We start from the raw sequence: 21,954 nt of genomic DNA on the forward strand, positions 1-21,954 counted from the left end.
ACTGAGGCCTCCAGTTCAGCCTCTGGGGAAGCCCTGGGGAGAATCTCAGCCTCCCGATTGTCTGCAGTGGCAGGCTCATGTTCTAGCACCGGGTCCGCGGCTCCTCGTGCGATCAGTCCAGAGTCAGCTGGTTCTTCCCAAACCACAGGAGTGAAGTGAGTTTCGGTTTGGCGAGGATGACGCCGGCGCCGTCTCTTTCGTGTTGGCGGGGCAAAGGGACCTGTCCCCTGTTCATCTGTGACTGGATTAGTTAAAATGACAGGGTCCGGTTTACTCACTGTGGTGACCAGCACTGTCGGTCTTTGGTCTGCTGACACAGAGGTCATTGAAGAAGTGAGAGGAGATGGAGTAGGGCGCCGTCCTCCTTGCAGTGGAGGGTCCAATAGGTGAGCAGCAAGCGGCGGTGGGAAAACCTTCCGCCCATTAAGAAAAAACCAGGCAGCGAGGGCTGCCAGGGAGGCAGCCGCATCCTCCTTGCCCGGACAGCCTAAACCAAACAGTTCAAAGCTAGAGCTAGCCCTCAACACAGTTACAATTTGAATTAGCTTTGCAATGTCCAGAAAACTCATAGAACAGGTGGTTGAAGAAAGGAAGGCATCGAAAAATACGACCTGCATGTGTCTCAGATGTGGATCTGCCGCCTGGATAATGCTCCGACAGTATTTCCAGAGCTGGGCGAGCAATTCCCCCTGTGAGACAGTCCTTGAGTCCGCTGGGCCCATAATGGCTGGATTATTCTGTCACGGTCTGGCTGGCAGACCGTGGGGAGATGGGGAAATAGGACCCAAACGCCGGACTCTTCAGTGCAACAGTGTTTATTTACAAGGTGGTGAAAATAAACAACAATAAATCCCCAGTTTCCCAGACTCCCGTGTAGTGTCTTCTTCCCAAAAGTCCCCGTGTAGTGCTCTCTGCCCCAGTGTCCCTGCACTCCCCGTGCTCACTGCTCCTTCTCGTCCCACACTCCTCCTGAGGGGAAAACAATAGAGGCAGCCGTTAACACTTATCCCAGCAGGCATACACTCACACTTGACTAGTTTGAAGACTGACGTGTAGTCAAACGCAATAATCCAGCGTCGGTGGAAGCTCCATCGCTCATCTAAATAACTCCCCCGACGAGCCCAGATGAGGAGCAGGTGTGCGGCCAGGACTTCGGGTGTGGCCAGCCCTCAAGGTAGACCACGCCCCCAGAGCTGAAGGTGCCTGTAACTTGGCCACAGCAGAAAGGAAAAACACACACACACACGCCTACATACAGATGTGCACAGGGGCAGTGCAGACAACACACCAAATAATAATAACAACAATAACAATAACAGTCAGAGTCCCCACTGCCCACGGACCTGGAGTCCCCAGAGCCGGGTCCGTGACAGTATCCCCTAGTTTAGTCCACGTCTGTTCAGTTTCCTGTTTTACTTTGAAAGTCTGTGTACTATGTCAATGTGTTGAGTTTTGCCTCGTCATGTCTGATGAGTCCCAGCTGTGCTCTCCTCCTGTTTCACATTCCCTAATCACCTCAGTATGTATTTAAGCCTTGTGTGTTTCCCTGCCAGTTGTCGCGTCGTACCCTCAGAATTATGCCTGTGTGTTCAGTTCTCAGTGTCATTGTTCAGTTCACGTTGTCGTTTATCACCAGCAATAAAGCTAAGGTTCTCAGTTCCAATTCAGTCTCAGAGTCTCGCATTTGGATCCTCCTCTCCATCCGCCTGCACACAGAGCCCTGACAATTACCCACCAGTCTACCGTTGTTTACAGCGCTGTGGCTGCTGTCTTTTTCTTTTCTTTTTTTCACTTAAATGACCTCGGACAAGAAAGCCTATTTTTTTCTGTTGTTCAATACTGAAGAAATTTAAACTTTATGTGCAGAACATTGTAGAATATTGTAACGATGTTTAAGTGTTATTGGACAGTGACATGTTAGTTATCTCTGCACACTGTTGTTGTTCCTTTAAGATTCATGTTTGGTTGGGCTGCAGGAAGTAGTGAGGGTGGTGTACAGGAAGGGGTGGGGGGACCTGGTTGTTCTGTGTGTGTGCCAGGCTGAAGAGAGGTGTAATACGAGGGCGCTCTCCCCTGAGTTAGCAACCCGCCTGCTTATGTGCCGAATAAACGGACAAACTGAGACCCCAACCGTCTGGTTCTTGTGAATGTTACAATATTTTTAAGGTTATCTGCTATAAAAAGCCAGACCAGGAAAATCTCCTTCATGTTTTTCTGTGTTTTATTCTCAGTTACTTTCACACAAAGGCATCTGCTGTGATGTTCACAATTCTGATGAAGTCAGTACTGATAAATGATCAGAATTATAATATTTCTGACTGTCTGAGGCTAAGTTGAATCGAATCGGGACTTTGAAAACCAGAATCGAATGGATTATAGAAATCAGTGATGATACCCAGCCCTAGTGAGCAGCCTAGGCACGACAGAAGTGGATGTAGCTGTAATAGGAAAAGAACTATTGCTAACTTTTCTGTTAAGTTAAGGCCTGATCCTTCTGAAATTCATAGCCAGTGCTCTGACACGGTGTCATCAATCTTTGAATGCTGAAAAAGCACAGTGTGTCCAGAAAAACACATTATATTATATCAATTATTATAAAATTTGTGTGCGCCTAACTTTTGTGCCGGTACGCCTAACTTTTTAAAGTTAGGTGTACCGGTATGCCCATGGCAAAAAGTTAGTCTAGAGCCCTGCTGTACTTGCACTTTCTTAAATCATCAACTTTGCACAACAGATGGAAGACATGAGGAAATATTTGCATGCAAGCCATACAAGAGTGGGTGGAACTCTCTAAATCAATTCGTTAACACTGGACATTAGCAAGGAAGAGATAATGCAATTTCATATTCTAAAGCAACACGTGGAATCATTCTGTTCAAAAAAAACTAATGATCAAGAAAAATACCATTTGCAAAGCTCATGTAAATGAAGATTTTTTTTAAAAAAATGCATTATCAAGAGCTTTGCTGCATTCAAATGGTGGGAGTGAATTCAAGGTTTCTGTTTGCATTAGTTATGTTCTGAGTAGTGCTGGACTTAAGATTATAATTAAATGATTGCTCATGTCTGACATGACGCTCACATTTTGAGCTTACTATTTACTATTACGTTACTATTGAAGACACTGGAAGGAGGCTAGAAATCTGGAGGGTGCGTTATGTATTATTGAAAAATGCAAAACTGTCATGTCCGTAGGAGCAGTTGTGCAGGAGAGTGTTTCTGGATGGCTCTTTGGCTACGCCCTCAGGCAGGGCCACCAGCGTCACACCTGAATTCCATCACAGGTAATCACAGGAGTACTACTTCAGCCAGCACAGTCTGCTGCTACACGCCAGTCTGTTCAGTCACTGTTAGTGGTAACTAGGCTCGCCTATGGTCTGTATCTGCTTTAGTCTTTTGGCAACAAAAGTGATGGTTTGGTGTGGTATATGGGGTACAATGATAGTGGGTCCATTCTTCATCAATGGAAACCTCAAGGCCACTGGATCTTTGAAATTGCTACATGATGATGTGTTTCCCTCTTTATGCACTGAAGCTGGCACATTCCCTGAGTTTTTCCAGCAAGATGGTGCATTATGGGTGCCAGGTCCGAGCATTCCTAGATGAACAGTTGGATCTGGAAAGTGGATTGGTCATTGTGGGCCAGTTGACTGGCCCCCAAGGTCTCCCGATCTGACCCCCTTAGGCTTTTGTCTTTGGGGTCATCTGAAGGCAATTGTCTATGGTGTGAAGATATGAGATGTGCAGTACCTGAAACTACAGATACTGGATGCCTGTGCTGGCATTTCTCCTGCGGTGTTGCTATCAGTGTGTGAAGAGTGGGAGAAGAGGGTTGCATTGACAATCCAACACAATGGGCAGCACTGTGGGCAATGGGCAGTACACAATGGGCAGTGCTTTTATAAGTGGTCAGAAACTTGTAAATAACTCATGAAAGAATAAAGTTGCATTGAAACAAAGCACACCATTGTTTTTCTTATGACATTACCAATAAGTTTGATGTGTCACATGGCCCTCTTCCTATTGACAAAAACAAAAGTTGTATCCAAGATGGCCGACTTCTAAATGGCCACCATTGTCACCATCCATCTTGACTTGTTTGCCCCCTCACATATACTAATGTGCCACAAACAGGACTTTAATATCACAAACCATTCCCATGTTATTACGGTGTATCCATATAAATGGCCCACCCTGTACATGTGTATAATCTGTATATCATGTGCATTTGCAGTCTGTAGCGCATGCAGCCAGTTACTCTGCGGTTAGCACAGTCACCACAGTAGAAAATGTAACAGTTTGTACTCTCGTACTTCCGCTGGTTTTACCAACACACAGGAACTTTGCAAGTTATGCGCTTGTTGCAATTTGTGCGACCTGTTTTTCTTCAGTTTCCAACCACAATGGAAATGAAATCTCACCATGAACCTTCATACTTTTTTTTTTTTTTTTTCCGCTGTAGTTTGATGGCTAAGTAGTGATGTTTGAGTGGATGCACAAAGCACAAACACGTTTACTAAAACATGAAATACTGAAAGAGCTTCTTTCTACTGCACAGAATTCCAAGAACTAGACTTTATCAACCCCTTTTTATTAGGGGTACAACGATACACAAAATTCACGGTTCGATATTTTTTCGATACAAAAAATGTTCATGCTTTTTTAATTTGTCATTTATTAAAATTATAAATATATTAACTAAAATGTACAGTTTTTAAATTTAATGTTGCTGAAACAACAAAGGGATAAAATAATAAATCTATCTGATTGAGAAATCACTCATCTTTGGAAAAGTTTATTACAGAGAAATGACTTTCCAAAATAAAATCTATACTATACGCTTCTTCTGGGCTATATTCTCATCAGCATATTAAACATATCAGGTCCCCATAAGGAGAATCATGTGCTAACGGCTGTCTAAATGACTCGGGTAAAGTTTGTAGCATGGTGCTTTTCGTTTTTGTCTGCTTCCACTTGTCTTTGCACTAGGATGATGTCGGCGTAAATGTGCAGTCATATTCATTTTCTTCCCACAAGTGCTGTCAGCGTTAATCTGAAATGACGGTAACGCCACAACACGGCAAATCTCCGTTGACGAGCTACTGCAGATCGCCCCGTGCATGGGGCTGTTTGTAAGGTGTGAGACATACACATAATGTGCACCACAGCCATTGGTGCAACCATGTTAGTGGCATTATCTGTGACAAAATACTCAACAAAAATTTCACTCCAACACTATCTTGCCATTGTTTCACAGCGGCCTGGAGGTGAGGTAGAATGTTGGCTTCTGTGTGATCTCCATTAAGAACTTCCATCTTGAGAAGTGCTGTCACACGTTTATCTTCATCTATTCATAGGGGACTCTGTTTGCTTTCTATCCAGTGGCCATTGAGAGAAAGATATGAATTTGTGGAAAATTTGCTCATCCAGAACTCAGACGTGCAGTGCACAAATTTCCCTTCAGATTTTGAGAGAGCTTCTTTTACTTTTGTTTTCGCTTCTTGGTAAAGTTGTGGTATAACTGTGCGAGAGAAATGGCAAGGAGATTGGTATTGAGGTGCAACCACATTGAGAAGTTTGTGAAAATCTTTATCCTCCACTACTGAGTAGGGCATCACATGAAGGCAAATCATTTCTCCCACTGTGTTTGTTATTTGCTTTGCAGTGAGGTGGATAGGTGGATAAGCCTTTTTGCATTAAATGCAGCTAATATAGGTGATGGAAACTGACTTGCAGGGGCAGACAACGGCTGTGATGATGAATTGCTGCTGGTGGGGGGATTGGTGCATGTGGGGGGGGGGGGGGGGATTGGTGCATGTGGGGGGGGGGGGGGGGTTTGGTGCATGTGGGGGGTTTGGTGCATGTGGGGGGATTGGCAGACAGAAGAGGATGCTTTAACTTCTATGCATGTGATTATGCATCGCAGGTGTTGACAGATGGTTGATATCTGCCTCTGCTGATTTGAATTTTGTACAAATTACACATCACTTTGGTTTTATCTGCAGGACTGACTAGGGATGGGTATCGTTTAGGTTTTATCCGACACTGGTGCCAAACTGGTGCTTAAAGAATGGAGAACACAAAATTGGTCCAAAAACCTCTCATGTTAAGCTGTTTTTTTTTGTTTTGTTTTGTTTTTGTAAAAAGATAACAATGTTAGTCTTTTCTGCAGCTATAAAAAAAATTTGCTCATCCAGATCTCAGACGTGCAGTGCACAAATTTCTCTTCAGATTTTGAGAGAGCTTCTTTTACTTTTGTTTTCGCTTCTTGGTAAAGTTGTGGTATAACTGTGCGAGAGAAATGGCAATGAGATTGGTATCGAGGTGCAACCACATTGAGCAGTTTGTGAAAATCTTTATCCTCCACTACTGAGTAGGGCATCACATGAAGGCAAATCATTTCTCCCACTGTGTTTGTTATTTGCTTTGCAGTGAGGTGGATAGGTGGACAAGCCTTTTTGCATTAAATGCAGCTAATATAGGTGATGGAAACTGACTTGCAGGGGCAGACAACGGCTGTGATGATGAATTGCTGCTGGTGGGGGATTGGTGCATGTGGGGGGGTTGGCAGACAGAAGAGGATGCTTTAAGTGCATGTGATTATGCATAGCAGATGTTGTCAGATGTTTGATATCTGCCTCTGCTAATTTGAATTTTGTACAAGTTACATATCACTTTGGTTTTATCTGCAGCACTGACTGTGAAATGCTTCCACACAGAACTTGAGCAAGTTTTTTAGGGCCAGTGGAGGACCAAGAGATGGCTCAGCAGAAGCCACACTCTTTTCTATTTGGTTGAATAGGTTAAATAGCTTATAACCTACATCTTGGTGTCTGCAAAAGCCAGAATAACTTAAACGTACCATGCCTGTGAAGGTTAAACGTACTATATATCGCCCACAACTGCATCCAATTTGAAACAACTACACAAGCATTGTTTTAACCTTTTTAACCGAACGTTAACGTTACTCTGTCAGCAGCAATGACTGTTTTCTACAGTCATTGGTCAGCAGCCTATTGTCTAAAGCTAACACAGCTACATAAACAGAGCGAACATGAGAGCACACGAGTGAGAACCCGGTTAAGGTACAAAAATCAATTCAACAAAACTAGTGATGCAGTTCATTCTTTTTTCGCTCAGCAAAGCCTTCTCTGTTGCTGAGTGCAGCAGCGTGTGTCAGTTACGTCTTTACACGTCACTCACTCGCTCAGTCATCGGGCATGCACTGTGGTCTCATGAGGAAACGCAGCTTTTGATATAAAGTTTCTCTTGTTCGCGAATATAAATATCTTTAAAATATTTGTTCGAATTAAGTATTCGTAAAAAAAAAAAAAAAAAAAAAATCAAAAGAAAAAGAAAAAGAAAAAGAAAAAAAACACGTTATTTGCGCCTTTCCGAATACCGTAGCTATTCAGGTTCGGCTCCATACCTCCTATTTGTCACTTTTTTAATTTTTAAATTCATTTTAAGTTCCTGTGTGAAATATGTTACACAAGACGTTGACAAGACACTCTGCTGTTGATCTTCAATGACACAACTTTTTATTATCGTTGTTGTGAGAAATAGTTTTGGCTGATGTGTTTCTTTGTTGCTGAAAATGGCATGTAGAGAACCAAAACAAAGCTGTAAGAAGATAAACAGAAATGCTTAAAAGAAAAGTTTTAATATGCTATAAAGTGAAGCGAATATAAGATGAGTGGAAGAAACGGTAAATTTGGAACTGCAAAAGATTAGTAACGACAAAGTGAGGACAAGTATGAAGTGGATGAAGAGTGAAATGGCAGTGGGTCTAGTTAACATACCTGTGACGGTACGCAGATGTACAGACGAGAAAGCAGTAGACTTTATACCACATTGTTTAAAACAATCTCAGCGAGTGAGAGTAATGGAGGAGAAGTGGTGTGCAGAGCTGCAGAAACTACAGAAGGATGAAGTTGACGCTGAAGCTAGATTAAGAAACAATAGTTTAATGCTCAGAAAGAGGACAGCATATGCAATGTTTGCATTAAGAATGTTGATTGAGAAATACAGAGAAGGACTGGTAGAGTTACATTGTGTTGTTTTGGATCTAAATCATTGAAAGAAAATGTTTAATTTTGCCCTTTATAGAGGGTCAGGGGTGCCAAAATAAATAAATAATGTAATTAAATAATTAATTAAATGTTTCATCAATTAATCAAATTGGCATTAATTAAATACATAAGTATAAAAATAATTAAATGTCAATTAATTTGACTTAAAACATGGTTTCTCATGACATTGAAATACATTCTAAAGGGGAAGGACACTCTCACCCACTCACAGTTTGTAGCTCTCGACCACATGCTTACAAATCCTGTTAAATCACTGTTACCTGTGTGAGACTGTCTTCATCTGAGCTGTTGTAAGGAGCAGCATCTGGAAACACTTTGAACTTGAACTGAAGCTGGGTCTGTGGGGCACTGACGCTGTTGGGATCATTTGTTTGGAGTGCCACCTGGTGGTCAAGCAGATGAAATACCAGTGAGATGGAGAAGAAGGAAAAACAGCGTTGTTGAGGCTTGAGTTTTGCAAGACAAAATACTTAGTAGGGTAGGTCTGATCAATAAATACAGTAAATACAGTAATGACATAATTAATTACCTAACAAACGCAGCTGCCACTTAACACACTGTACATTATGTTAAGTTTTCAAATTAATGATTTATTCATAGTTTTCAGTGGACAATGTAAAATACTGTGGTTTAGGGCAGTGGTCCCCAACCTTTTGTGCACCACGGACCGGTTTACGTCCATCAATATTTTCACGGATCGGCCTTTAAGGTGTGGCGGATAAATACAACAAAATAAAACCAGTACCGGTACCAAAAAAGAAAATTTATTCATAACACACAGGGAAAGACCCAGGAAAACTGATAAAAAATAATGATAAAAACTGATACGAACCCTGAAAACCATAAATTTCACACCCGAGTCTCAACCAAAGTCGGTCTGTGAGTTGGTACCAAACGGCTCACAGACTGGTACCATGGGGAGCACTGGGTTAGGGGATGTAATGCACCTCTTATCATAAATGGCCAAATCTAATCTCATAATAAAAATTTTTAACTTAAGAAGTTAATTTAATAAAGGTTCATTGTGTCATAATATTTATACAGACCAAATGCTGACATCTCCTGGCCATCAGTTACTATTAAATTTCAGTGGAGGGAAGAACTTAACACAAAATTCTTATGTTGAGAAGATTCACTGCTGACATTTTGTTTAGTAAAGCTAATAACAGGCAAACTGAACATTTATACACAATGATCACAATGATACAACAATCTCCATATGAGTAAGAACTTAATAAGAAGTCAGAAATAAGAACTGAGTATTAAATCAGTACTACCTGAAATGCAATACTGCATGGATTTAGATTAAAGGATTGTTTTCTGAGCTACAGTAACTAGACTGGGCAGCATGGTGTCACAGTGGTTGACACTGCCTCAAAGCTAAGTTCGATTCCACCCTTTCTGCTTTGATTTTGCATGCTCTCCCCATGTTTGCGTGGGTTCTCTCTGGGAACGCCAGCTTTAAAGTCACCTAAAAAAAACTTCAAGAGAAAATCTGCCATGCAGCATCGTGTCAAGACTGGGCTCGATGCCAAGTGACAAGCTGGTGGAGTTGAGGGCCAGCTGCTCCACCTCTACAAAGTAGTTAAAGCAGATTCTGATGTACACAATTTTATCAACTGGCATCACTGGGTATTCTTATTCTGAAAAAAACTGGACCATGCACAATGCAGTCAGACAAATACCGTTCCCCTGGCAACCACCAAACCCAGAAACGTGATTCGTCACTCCACAGAAAACGTCTCCAGTGTTCTAGAGTCCAGTGGCGACATGCTTTACACCACTTCATTTAACGCTTTGCATTGCATTTAGTGATGTAAGGTGCAGATGCAGCTGCCCAGCTGAAACTGAGACTGCAGAAAGCTGCCAACCTCTGCGCTCTATGCACCTTGGCATCTGCTAACCCCGCCCTGTGATTTTATTTGGTTTACCACTTTGTGGCTGAGTTACTGTCATTCCCAGTCACTTCCACTTTGTTTTGATTCCACTAACAGCTGACTGTGGAATATTTAGTAGCAAGGACATTTCACAACTGGACTTGTTGCACAGGTGTCATCCTATCACAGTACCATGCTGGAATTCAATTCACTTCATTTTTTCAAAAACGTTTTTTGAAGCGGTCTGCATGCCAGCTGTTTGATTTTATACACCTCTGACCATGGAGGTGATTGGAACACCTGAATCCAATGATTTGAATGGTTGCCTGAATACTTTTGCCAATATATGTGCAGGTATAACATTCCTGTTTTTTAAAAAATCAGACTCTTTCATGATAACTCTTAAAAGGGGTGCTACTACACCTCTATAACCTGCTCATCTAGTAATGATTTTCAAGCAGGGCAATGAAAACAAAAGCTGTTAAAAGCTAATCTTTTTGATTTCAGGTAACTTTTTGTGACTCTGGACAGAATGCTGTTTTTTACTGATATGAACAGCCTGCATCTTTGTAAATAGATCATAGATCATACTGCAATTGCAATATCACAATAATTGGACTCACTTAGTAAATCTGCCCCATAGTGTATAAAAATGAATCCTGAAAACTGTAGTACAACAGAAAGATTTTACTAAAGAACAGTGATTACAGAGAAGTTTAAGCACACTTTGATCAGTCAGTGTAGATCAAAATCTTGAGCTTACATAGCATACTGCATTCTTCATGCAAAGCAACTCAACAGCAAGTATTTATTTAACAAACAGTTATTATAAACGCTGAAATATACCAGGAGTTCATGAAATGAAAAGAAAAATGTTACAACGAACATTCACACGATCTGTGCAACTTTGTTTATTATGTCCATTGTTTTCATGAATGGCCGGATGGTCTGTTGCAATGACTTATGGGATGCCTTTTTCTTCTTCATTTTCATAAAGGATGCTCCAGTGTATCCTATGCTAAAGGAAGCAATAAAGGAAGCACCAAAGCACTTTTGCTTAGTAATTGGGTAACTGGAACAGCTTTTATTACTACTGCCACAGTTCCTAACTGAGAGACTAAGCAAAATGAACTATTGGAGCACACCTTTAGTTTTTAAATTAAACAGTGGGTCTGAAGCTGTGTTTTTTCTTGTACCAAATATGGTAAATGGCCTGTATTTATATAGCGCTTTACTAGTCCCTAAGGACCCCAAAGCGCTTTACATATCCAGTCATCCACCCATTCACACACTGGTGATGGCAAGCTACATTGTAGCCACAGCCACCCTGGGGCGCACTGACAGAGGCGAGGCTGCCTGACACTGGCGCCACCGGGCCCTCTGACCACCACCAGTAGGCAACGGGTGAAGTGTCTTGCCCAAGGACACAACGACCGAGACTGTCCAAGCCGGGGCTCGAACCGGCAACCTTCCGATTACAAGGCGACCTCCCAACTCTTGAGCCACGATCGCCCCAATATGAGGCTTAATAACAAGTCACAGAAGCAAGCAACTTAATCTCTGTTAAAATGATAATAGTATGGTTCTCTGTGAGCATAAGCAGGTGCATTTGCAAACAAAGCACTGATTATAATAAAGAAAATCGTGAGTACAATGACAAACAGGACTGTGGCAGCAATGTTAAGCCCACGGGCAATGAACCCATGATGTTGTGCACCCTCCAGATCTCCGGCCACCTTCCGGTCTCTGGCCTAGAAGGACAGAAACATATAGTTTGTAATGGTGTAATTATAATGTAATTATCTTTATCCCATTGTAAACTGAAACTGCAAATGTTAAGCATAGCCCAAGTTTCATTATTTGACAAAGTTAAGCTTCATGTTTTTAGTAAATGCAAACAATTATAATAATAATCCCAGGTGCTCTTTCACTGGTGGGGTTTTTTTGTGCCCATATATTTTCTTTGTTACTATCAGTGTAGGAAATGATGTAAACTGTATAACAAATGTAAGATATTTCTTTCAGTGTTGTAGTTTTTAAAAAAGAAATTTGCACTTCAGCTTTGGTTGTGTTCGATGCCATGATCATGTAGCTTGATTTATATGGTAAGATATGATAGGCAGGTAGGTACAATGTATATATTCACACACACACCTTGATAGAATAAATGAGAGCTGCAAGTCCAAGACAACAAGGGTTTAAGTAGGCAAAGCAGAGGAGGGACCAGATAATATGGTCCTTTGGAGGCTCAGTGACGATGTTCACACTGGTGTGCTGAACCAATACAGATCCTCCAGGCTGTCCAGAGGGCCCATCATAGGTCCTCACCTGCATTGGAACATAAGCTGGAGGTTTCATTGCTCTCACTAGTCTGAGCTCCGCTGCAGTTTGGAGAGAGGAAAGATATTGAAAAGAGTTACTGACATTGATCATTTCATTTTTGAAGTCTTTGGGCAAAGCAGTTGTCTCTGTTAGAAACTGAACAGTAACAGCTGTGTCTTTGGGGTCCAGGTATTTCCAAAATGTTGCATTGTCCTTGCAACGGAATTTTTCTAAATCTGTGAATCCTGAAATCTGACTTCACTAAATAAATTAACAAATAAATAATGTAAATAATATGACTGTGAATAAATGTTTTGGGACAAAGCACACGTTTTTTTGAGGATTTTGTACTCACAGTTGGTGACACAAACTAAGTTAGCATGCAGTGACATCAAAAATTTCCTTAAGCACAGTGATAAAATCTCTCTTCTGCTTTTTACATGAAGTCATTAAACAGATCCCCCCCCCCCCCCCAACCCTAACATCTTGATTGTTTTTCTATAAGTGAGCACAGAACAAATGCAGAAGTCTTCTTCTGAAAACTGTACAAAAAACAAAAAAAAATGAAAACTGTACTAACCTGTACTAACCTTACCAATACTGCACCACCAATTACATTAATTACAACCAAAGAGAAACATAAAGATTCTTATGTCACAACTTCAATATATGGAAGAGAAACTTCAAGAAAAAGTCTTTCACAAGATTCCCCCATTGTGCAACAGCCTCATCATGAAAACAGACAGCATTGCTACACACACACAGCTACACAGACACAAAAGGAAATGGAAATTAAAAAGTTTTCCTACTTTGAAGTTCATCATGCCTCTCCTCAGACTCTACTAAGACAACCCGATCTTCAGTTCCAGTATCACGAAACATGTCGGTCATTGGACTCAGCCGTCTGTAATTATGTGAAGTTAACAGCGTGCTCAGCATACAGGAGTTGAAAGCAGACGTTGGTGGTTTAGTTTCACATTTGTGTTGTGCTGTGTGGGTTCAGGAATTTGCGTCATTGGCATGATCAAACAGGATAAGGAAGGAAGTTCAACACAGCCTTTGTTGTTACAGTGACAATCAGATACAGAAGGTAAAACAAATATTGAACACTTTTCTAAGTAAATATATTTTGAAAGGTGGTATTGACATGAAATTCTCACCAGATGTGAGTACCAATCCATCCAGTAGATGTCCATAAATTATGTGCTCTAATGAGAAACACTACAGGGAAAGAATTTTGAACACATGAGGAAATGGAGATCTGGAATCAGCATGGAAAATTGTTTCAAAGAAAATAAGTAATGAGGTAAAGCATCTTGAAGAACATTTAAACTTTACTGAGCAACATTTAGACAAGCCTGTAAAATACTCTGAGGATATTGTCTGGTCAGATGAGACCAGATGAGATGCTTGTCATGAACTGGCTGTGCACAGGCAGGTGAGGACCCAAACGCAAAACTCATGGAAACAGAATTGAACTCAAAAATCACTGCTTTATTGCAGGCTTAACAATGATACAAAACTAGACTGGGAATGCTAAACTGAGGACCGAGGAAACACAGGGAAAAATCACACAGCTTCAGGGATGAGACATTGACGACGCGACACAGAACTGAGGGAGACGTGGACATAAATTCACAGACGGTTAACGGGGAACACAGGTGACAGTGATAATCATAGCGAGACATGGCAGGAGCAAACACAACACTGACGCACACTGACGGGAGACTATCAAAGTAAAACAGGAAGTATACAGAGACGCAGACCAGAGAGGGGGAGAGAACACAGACACAGAGAGGGGGAGAGAACACAGACACAGCGGGCTGAGGAAAACATGAAATAAAACACAAGGAGGAGAAACGAGACTCACAGATACACAGAGGGGGCACACAGGGGGTAAAGTAACGAGGGGAAATCTAATAAGCAACATCTTAACAGAACAACTTAGAAACCATGGAATAAATAAAGAACAAAATACAAAAACACAAGAAAACTAAGAACGCTGGGTCAAAATGAGCCAGGACCATGACAATGCTACAATACACACCGTGTTTTGGAGGTCAGAAGGCACTGCATATCATCCCAAAAATACCAGACCAACAGTGAAGTCTGGAGGTACGAACATGATGGTGTGGGGATGTTCTTCAACAAATGGGACCAACATGCTTCGTATAATTGAAACTACAAAGAAAAGGTTAATAGTGTCACTTTATTTGTAGGCTCCAAATGGCATCATCCTCTGATCAACACTGACTGTATTTTAGAATAGAATAGAATAGAATAGAATAGAATAGAATAGAATGCCTTTATTGTCACTATACAGATGTACAATGAGATACAGAGCATCTCAAACTCAGTGCTAACATGTGGGAGAAGAAATGGGGGCGAGGTGCACAGTTTCTGCAGCACTATATACATATGAACAGTATTTAGAAAAAAAAATATATATATATATACATAAAATCCACAAAATAAACAAATCCGGGAAAAAGGAAACAAATATGTAAATAAATAGTCTTGTGCATATACAGTTTGGGTTATTACTCTGTGGTGGTTTATAGAGGGAAGTCTTGAAATAGGCGGTGGAACTGTGTTATTGGTGCATGTGTGAGTTCAGGGTGGTTATGGCTTCTGTTCTTGAGTCTGTGGGTCTTTGTGCTGATGCACCTGTAGTGCTTCGCTGAGGGAAGCAGGTTGAACAGGTCAAAGCCAGGGTGGGGAAATGTTGTTGATTATGTTCATTGCCTGCTGAGACAGCGGGAGGAATAAATGTCCATCAGGGAGGGGAGAGGGCAGCCGATGATCTTCTGAGCTAACTTGACTACTCAACTGAAGCCTCACTCTATACCCCTTAGTGCAGCTGCCATACCTTACTGTGATGCAGTATGTTAGCAGGCTCTTAATGGAGGTGTGGTAGAGGGTCAGCAGCAGGTTGGAGTCTGTTTTGTACTTCTTGAGGACTCTCAGGAAGTTCAGCCGCTGCTGGCCTTCTTGACGGCCGCTGTGATGTTGTCTGTCCAGGAGATCTCAGCAGAGATGAGGATGACAAGAAACCAGAAGTTGTTGTGGACCCTTTCCACAAAGGGGGGGGCCAAGTCAGTGCTGTGCCTTCTGAAGATGAAAATGATCTCTTTGGTTTTCTTGGTGTTCACATTTTGATGGAGGGGGAAATTTAGGAGCAGAAAAAGATTTAAATACTGTCATTGCTGGCATTTTATTCAGTAAGGCTCATTCTACAAAAACTATACATTTCTATATAAAGTGCACAGCTCCGCTTTCTCAGGAGATAACGCAGAGCTGTACTACAGCAGAGTGACAATCACATACCTTAATATTTAAAACTTTTTGATGCGCATGGAGTCAAAGCATTTGTCAAAGGACTTGTTGAAACACTATTCTATTTCATTACAAAGAAAATTAAGACGTCAAGTAATAATACTGCAAAAATGCATGGATGAAAACTATATTTTTATTATATTTATATTTTTATACCAGGTTAATTTCAGGTACCAGACCTGAATGACGTCTCACCTGACGTATCACGCTGGTCAGACGTCCTCATCCCAAAATATAACATACCGACGCTACGTGACAAATCGCCAGTATGTTACACTTGTGGAAACATGAGAACCATTTGGAATTAATCTACACATGTGCATTTATTTTACTTTCTCATCATGAATCACTTTGGAAAACCCTATCTAATATGATTAAAGTTGTGGTTAAGGTTAAGAATAAGGTTATGAACTGAGGACTGAGCCTGTCATCAGCCGGGAGACAAGAAGGGCACTGCCCGTCCCCCAACAGCGTGCCCCGTGTGACCCCGGAAAATTCCTGGGAAGTGTTCTTCTATGGGCTCAAATTGTGGTCATAAATTTTTTGTACTTGTAAATCAGTTTTGTACTTGTAAATCAGGATTTGTATGTCTAAAAAGAATTTTTTTTGTGTGTGTAAAAAAGATTTGTGTGAGGACTTAGCCAAAAAATACATGTGAAACTCTGCACTCAAGTTTCAAGTTACAAGTATGAATTTTGACCCTATTTTTCTTCCTTTCATCTGATTGGCCAATGTCATGTCAATTAGAAATTTAACAATCCAATCAGAGAACAGATGGGTTTGGCTATTGGAGGGCAGTGTTGCCACTTTAGCGACTTTGTCGCTATATTTAGCGAGTTTTCAGACCCCCTTAGCGACTTTTTTTCTAAAAAGCGACTAGTGACAAATCTGGCGACTTTTTCTGGTGTTATTGGAGACTTATTTATGATGACTTTTTGACCTGAAAGCGGGTATCGCTTTTACTCTCAACAAGCAGCAGGTGCTGCCGTGGGCACCTCGCCCGTTCCAAAGCGCTCACGGGCGGAGGATAGTCCTCCCCCAGCTGCTATCAGAGCAGAAGATGTTCACACCTACGCATCCGAACTGCAAATGAACCGCGCATGAGCGAAGCCGCTGCTCCCGCACTGTAACGCAGTAAATTCTTCTTTTACTGTTATGCTGTTTTGTAGATCACGAGGTTTAAAACTACTTATAAACACACACACACACACACAAAGTAAGTCCACCAGAGTGCCTATTTCGGGTCACTTTTGCCGGTCCAAGCCCGGATAAAGGAGCAGGGTTGGAATTGTGACATTAAAAAAAACAATAATTGCTACAATAAATTTAATTTGTAGTTCTAAATAAATTCTAAATGCATTTAGGACGTTTTTACTCACTTTATGTCTCTTCCACGATGCTATTTCTCTCTCCAACAACGTAGGTTACAATTATATTAGCATGACCAATTATATGCAAATTACGCAATGACGTCATTCAGTGTTTGACTCCTAACCTCTCTGTCCATGCTCCTCCCCTTCCCTCTCATACAGGGTTTCATGCTACTATTGCACTTACATACTTAAAGTGAGAGGTACCCCCTTTTAGGTTCCAATCCCAAAACAGTGACTTAAAATTACTTTATGTAAACACATATATTTTCACATTTATTAATACTGAAAAGATGACTTATGTAATGAATCTATGAATTATAAAACAAACATGAACTCAATCGTAAATAAAAATATAAAGCAGACGTCTGGCGCTTACAAGTAGTTTTAAACCTTGTGATCCACAAAGCAGCATAAGAGTAAAATAAGAACTGACTGTGTTACAGTCAGTGCGGGAGCAGCGGCTTTGCTCATGCGCGATTCATTTGCAGTTTCGACGCAGGGGTGTGAACATCTCCTGCCCTGATAGCAGCTGGGGGAGGACTATCCTCCGTCTGTAAGCGCTTTGGTATGGGTCAAGTTCCCAACGGCAGCACCGCTGCTTGTTGAGAGTAATAATAATAATAATATACAATGTAGCTTGCCATCGCCAGTGTGTGAATGTGTGTGTGAATGGGTGAATGACTGAATGTAGTGTGAAGCGCTTTGGGGTCCTTAGGGACTAGAAAAGTGCTATACAAATGCAGGCCATTTACCATTTTTACTTGTATTCACACTATTCACACGTATTTTTTGGCAAAGTCCTCACAAAAATCTTTTTTACGCACACACAAATTCTTTTTACACATACAAATCCTGATTTACAAGTACAAAATATTTATGAGCCCTGGTTTTTTCGTGAGATTTCGTCCTGTGTTGTTTATTATTTGTGTGTACTTTGTGTCCCCTGTTTGCTTTGTTATTCTAAGTAAATAAAATGAAATTTAATCTGTTATGTTATTTAATAAATGTATTTTTATGTGTTTATATGAAAATAAAACTTTATTTATATATTTATTAATGAACAAAAATGAAATAGAAAAAACTGAAATGAAAAAAAAATACATTAAAACTCCTCAAATAAAATAATCAATGATGCGTGTGCTTGTACTGCCATGTTTTGGCCAAGATTTGGCTTTCCTCAGGTGAGAAGCACATGAAAAGAGAAAAAAAAGTGAAGTTGTGGCTGTTGAAGGGCTCTCAATAGAGATGTGCACTGTCTGAAGGTCTGAGACAGAGTTAGGAATAAGATTATGGGTAGGGTTAAGTTAGGATTAAGGTTAGGGTTAGGGCTGGAATACATGGCTGGAATGTGTGTTACCACCAGGAGTATCATTCTATTGGATTCCATCCAAAATACGGTGCATATCATAGGGGCTTCATAAGTAAATAGGAAGACCACAGAAAAGATTCAAGGGTATAGTGTATAGAGGGTTGGTGTAACAGAGGAGGATGCAAGGGATGGGGTGAGATGGAGAAAACAACAATTCCTCAGAAGTAGACTATTTCCATTCTAAGATATTAAACTACAATATTCATTTCTAAAAAGGAAGAAGGAATTGCTATCGAGGCTACAAGAGCTCCTGGAAATCAATGGAATCTAAAAAACAAACAAAAAACCCAACCCTAGGAAATACATTTTTAATGAGTTACAGTCCAACACCATTTAACCCTTTAAGACCTACCATAGAACCAAGTCCGCCAGAGCTTATATTATATTTTTACATGCTGTGGAGCCATTTTTGGGAGCATTTCAAGTTGCTATACATCAATACAACCATTATAGCCCAAACTTTAATAATATGTCTGCATTAAGTGCATAGTAATTACATAAATTGCCAAAAAGTGCAATAAACTACAAAAAAATTGAAAATTGTTTTTGTTTTTTTAACATATATTTCTAGTTAGAGAAATTTAAGAGGCTTATCCCTCAAAACTGTAAATACAAAAAAGTTGCACAAACTAGTTTCCCATCACAGAAGATTAATTTTAAGTGTCTTCATAGTTTTATTTTTGAAATACACCAATTTTCATATATTGCAGGAAAAACGAAAATAAATATTATAATGCAAATTTGCAAAATAACAGCATATGCATCAAAATAAACTATTTCCAGCAGTGCAATATGAGTCCTAAGCATCCCAGAAATGACACAGAAAGTCATAAAGTCAAACATAACTTTTAAAAACACAAGTATAGGCTCATAAGTCCCCGATGGTAAAAAAAAAAACTACATTGGCGCAAAATGACGTCACTTCCGGTTTCGGGCAGGTCATGGCGGACATGCGACAGTTCACGCTGATGGACGTAGGAAGTGTTACAAACAGCTGATCGGATCGGCAAAGCGTTTTTCTGGAATAGTATGTTTTTGTTGCTGCAAGTGCTTTTTATGCAGTTTTTGCAAAGCTATATGTGGAAGGAAACTGTGACCGAGGACAAGCTGATGGCATAAGATGTAAGTACAACTCCTCCGGTTTCATATGCAAAAAAAATTATTGCGCTAGCTTACGTGGTTGCAGTGCTACTGGGATTTAAAAATAGTTACGCAAAATGGAGCGTGTCCGCTCCGACCGGCTTTAAAGGGTTAAATCTCAAAGATTATATTTATTATAACATAGCATACAAATCAACTCTTAATTCTCTAAATCGAACAAATTCTAAGGGGATGAAATGTCCACACTGTTTCTGTGGAATATTAGTGAGTGGAAAATGAAACATCTCAATAAAAAGATTTTCCTGCCATGAATGAGCTGAGATCCCTGTCAGTGAATATGCAGCATGATCCACAGCTACAGAAAAAAGGTTTTTGTGAACAAAGAAGAATTCCGTATACTGTCATTCATTGTTCCGTATGTAATTTAGCAGACGCCAAATGCAGTGTGCTTATTTTTCACCTGGGTGTAGATAGATAGGCACAAACATTAATTTAATTGGCTAAAAATCATCTTTATATGCATTTACCTTCACTGAAATATGAAAAAACAATATATATGAAATGTGATCTTTTCCAAACAAAAGACTTGCCAACAGAGACAAATCATAGTCAAAATCTCATAATGAAGACTGATAATAAAATTGATGTTAATATTTATCATCCAAATCCAAAGTCACAGCAGCAAGCAATGCACTGCAATCTGTTAAAAGGAAGCGTTTTGTCAGGGTTTGTTACTTTGAGAGTTTAATGATATACCCCTTCCAATACAACTATCATCGTAATGATGAAAAACAGGAGTCCAAGGGCAACCAGGATTGTGGAGGTGACGTTAAGCTGGCGAGCAGTGGCCCCATAATGCCGTGCACCCTCCAAATCTCCAACCACCTTCCGGTCTCTGGCCTAAAAGGACAGAAACATATAGATTGTAAAAGTGTAGTTGGAGTTCATGGATATTAACTTGATCTATATGGTCAAATCAATATAATGTAGGTCATAGTAAGCAGACAGTTAAAAACTGATATATTTATTCATGCACACAAATGCACACACAGACACAAACACTCAGAAGAATAACAGATGCTCAAAAAACTGATTTAATTAACCTCACCTTGATAGAATAAATGAGAGCTGCAAGTCCAAGACAACAGGGGTTTGAGTAGGCAAAGCAGAGGAGGGACCAGATAATATGGTCCTTTGGAGGCTCAGTGACGATGTTCACACTGGTGTGCTGAACCAATACAGATCCTCCAGGCTGTCCAGAGGGCCCATCATAGGTCCTCACCTGCATTGGAACATAAGCTGGAGGTTTCATTGCTCTCACTGGTCTGAGCTCAGCTGCAGTTTGGAGAGAGGAAAGATATTGAAAAGAGTTACTGACATTGATCATTTCATTTTTGAAGTCTTTGGGCAGTGAGAGAGTTAAAGCAGTTGTCTCTGTTAGAAACTGAACAGTAACAGTTGTGTCTTTGGGGTCCAGGCTTTTCCAAAAGGTTGTTGTGTCCTCGCAACTGAATTTTTCTTAAATCTTTGAATTATGAATGAAAAATCTGCTTACGCACAGTGATAAAATCTCTCTTCTGCTTTTTACATTTAACAGGTCTGACATGCTGGATGAAATATGCTGAGTGTCAGAGGGCTTGAGCACATAAACATCACCTACCACCCCTCCCCCAATTCTGAAGCCTACATTTAACACAGAACAAATGCAGATGTCGTCTTCTGAAAACTGTACTAACCACCACAGCCACAAAAATTCAATTTTGATTACAACCAAAGAGAAACATAAAGATTCTTATGTCACAACTTCAATATATGGAAGAGAAACTTCAAGAAAAAGTCTTTCACAAGATTCCCCCATTGTGCAACAGCCTCATCATGAAAACAGACAGCATTGCTACACAGACACAGCTACACAGACACAAAAGGAAATGGAAATTAAAAAGTTTTCCTACTTTGAAGTTCATCGTGCCTCTCCTCAGACTCTACTAAGACAACCCGATCTTCGTTTCCAGTATCACGAAACATGTCGGTCATTGCTCTCAGCCGTCTGTAATTATGTGAGCGTAACAGTGTGCTCAGCATACAGGAATTGAAAGCAGACGTTGGTTTCGTTTTACATTTGTGTTGTGCTGTGTGGGTTCAGGAATTTGCGTCATTGGCATGATCAAACAGGATAAGGAAGGAAGTTCAACACAGCCTTTGTTGTTACAGTGATGGTCAGAGATACAGAAGGTAAAACAAACATTGAACACTTTTCTAAGTAAATATATTTTGAAAGGTGGTATTGACATGAAATTCTCAGCAGATGTGAGTACCAATCCATCCAGTAGATGTCCATAAATTATGTGTTCTAATGAGAAACAGTACAGGGAAAGAATTTTGAACACACGATGAAATGGAGATGCAAAAAAGGCAAGTAAAATCATGACACTGGAGGTCAGGACACAGAGGAGTGAAAAGAATTACCAGAAGAGTTATCCAGT

General features: G+C 40.4%; 1 protein-coding gene and 1 long non-coding RNA gene across 3 annotated transcripts; both read right to left on the reverse strand.

Moving 5' to 3' along the window:
• Positions 1 to 10,642: 10,642 nt before the first annotated feature.
• Positions 10,643 to 13,270, reverse strand: LOC101473676 (uncharacterized). Its single transcript, XR_013099378.1, has 3 exons — positions 13,102 to 13,270; positions 12,125 to 12,351; positions 10,643 to 11,721 (listed from the first exon to the last, which is right to left on the reverse strand). It is a non-coding gene; the product is annotated as an uncharacterized LOC101473676 (long non-coding RNA).
• A 6,351-nt stretch (positions 13,271 to 19,621) lies between these two features.
• Positions 19,622 to 21,662, reverse strand: LOC106675835 (dispanin subfamily A member 2b). Of its 2 annotated transcripts, XM_076886057.1 has the most exons (3): positions 21,424 to 21,591; positions 20,580 to 20,753; positions 19,622 to 20,371 (listed from the first exon to the last, which is right to left on the reverse strand). In XM_076886057.1, the coding sequence occupies exons 1-3, from the start codon at positions 21,433 to 21,435 to the stop codon at positions 20,216 to 20,218; spliced, it is 342 nt and encodes a 113-aa protein (XP_076742172.1). In that variant the 5' UTR covers positions 21,436 to 21,591; the 3' UTR covers positions 19,622 to 20,215. The 2 variants fall into 2 exon arrangements, 1 of the variants encoding a protein (XP_076742172.1); XR_013099377.1 differs by lacking the exon at positions 19,622 to 20,371 and having other exon boundaries at positions 20,668 to 20,806; positions 21,424 to 21,662.
• Between the last annotated feature and the right edge of the window lie 292 nt (positions 21,663 to 21,954).

This window comes from Maylandia zebra, linkage group LG7, assembly GCF_041146795.1.
Source record: "Maylandia zebra isolate NMK-2024a linkage group LG7, Mzebra_GT3a, whole genome shotgun sequence".
Taxonomy (NCBI): Eukaryota; Metazoa; Chordata; class Actinopteri; order Cichliformes; family Cichlidae; genus Maylandia; species Maylandia zebra.

Bases quoted from the DNA above. Each gene is read 5' to 3' on its own strand.
- LOC106675835 (XM_076886057.1), bottom strand. The intron at 20,372-20,579 runs GTGAGGTTAATT...CTGTCCTTTTAG, and splicing joins CTCTCATTTATTCTATCAAG to GCCAGAGACCGGAAGGTGGT.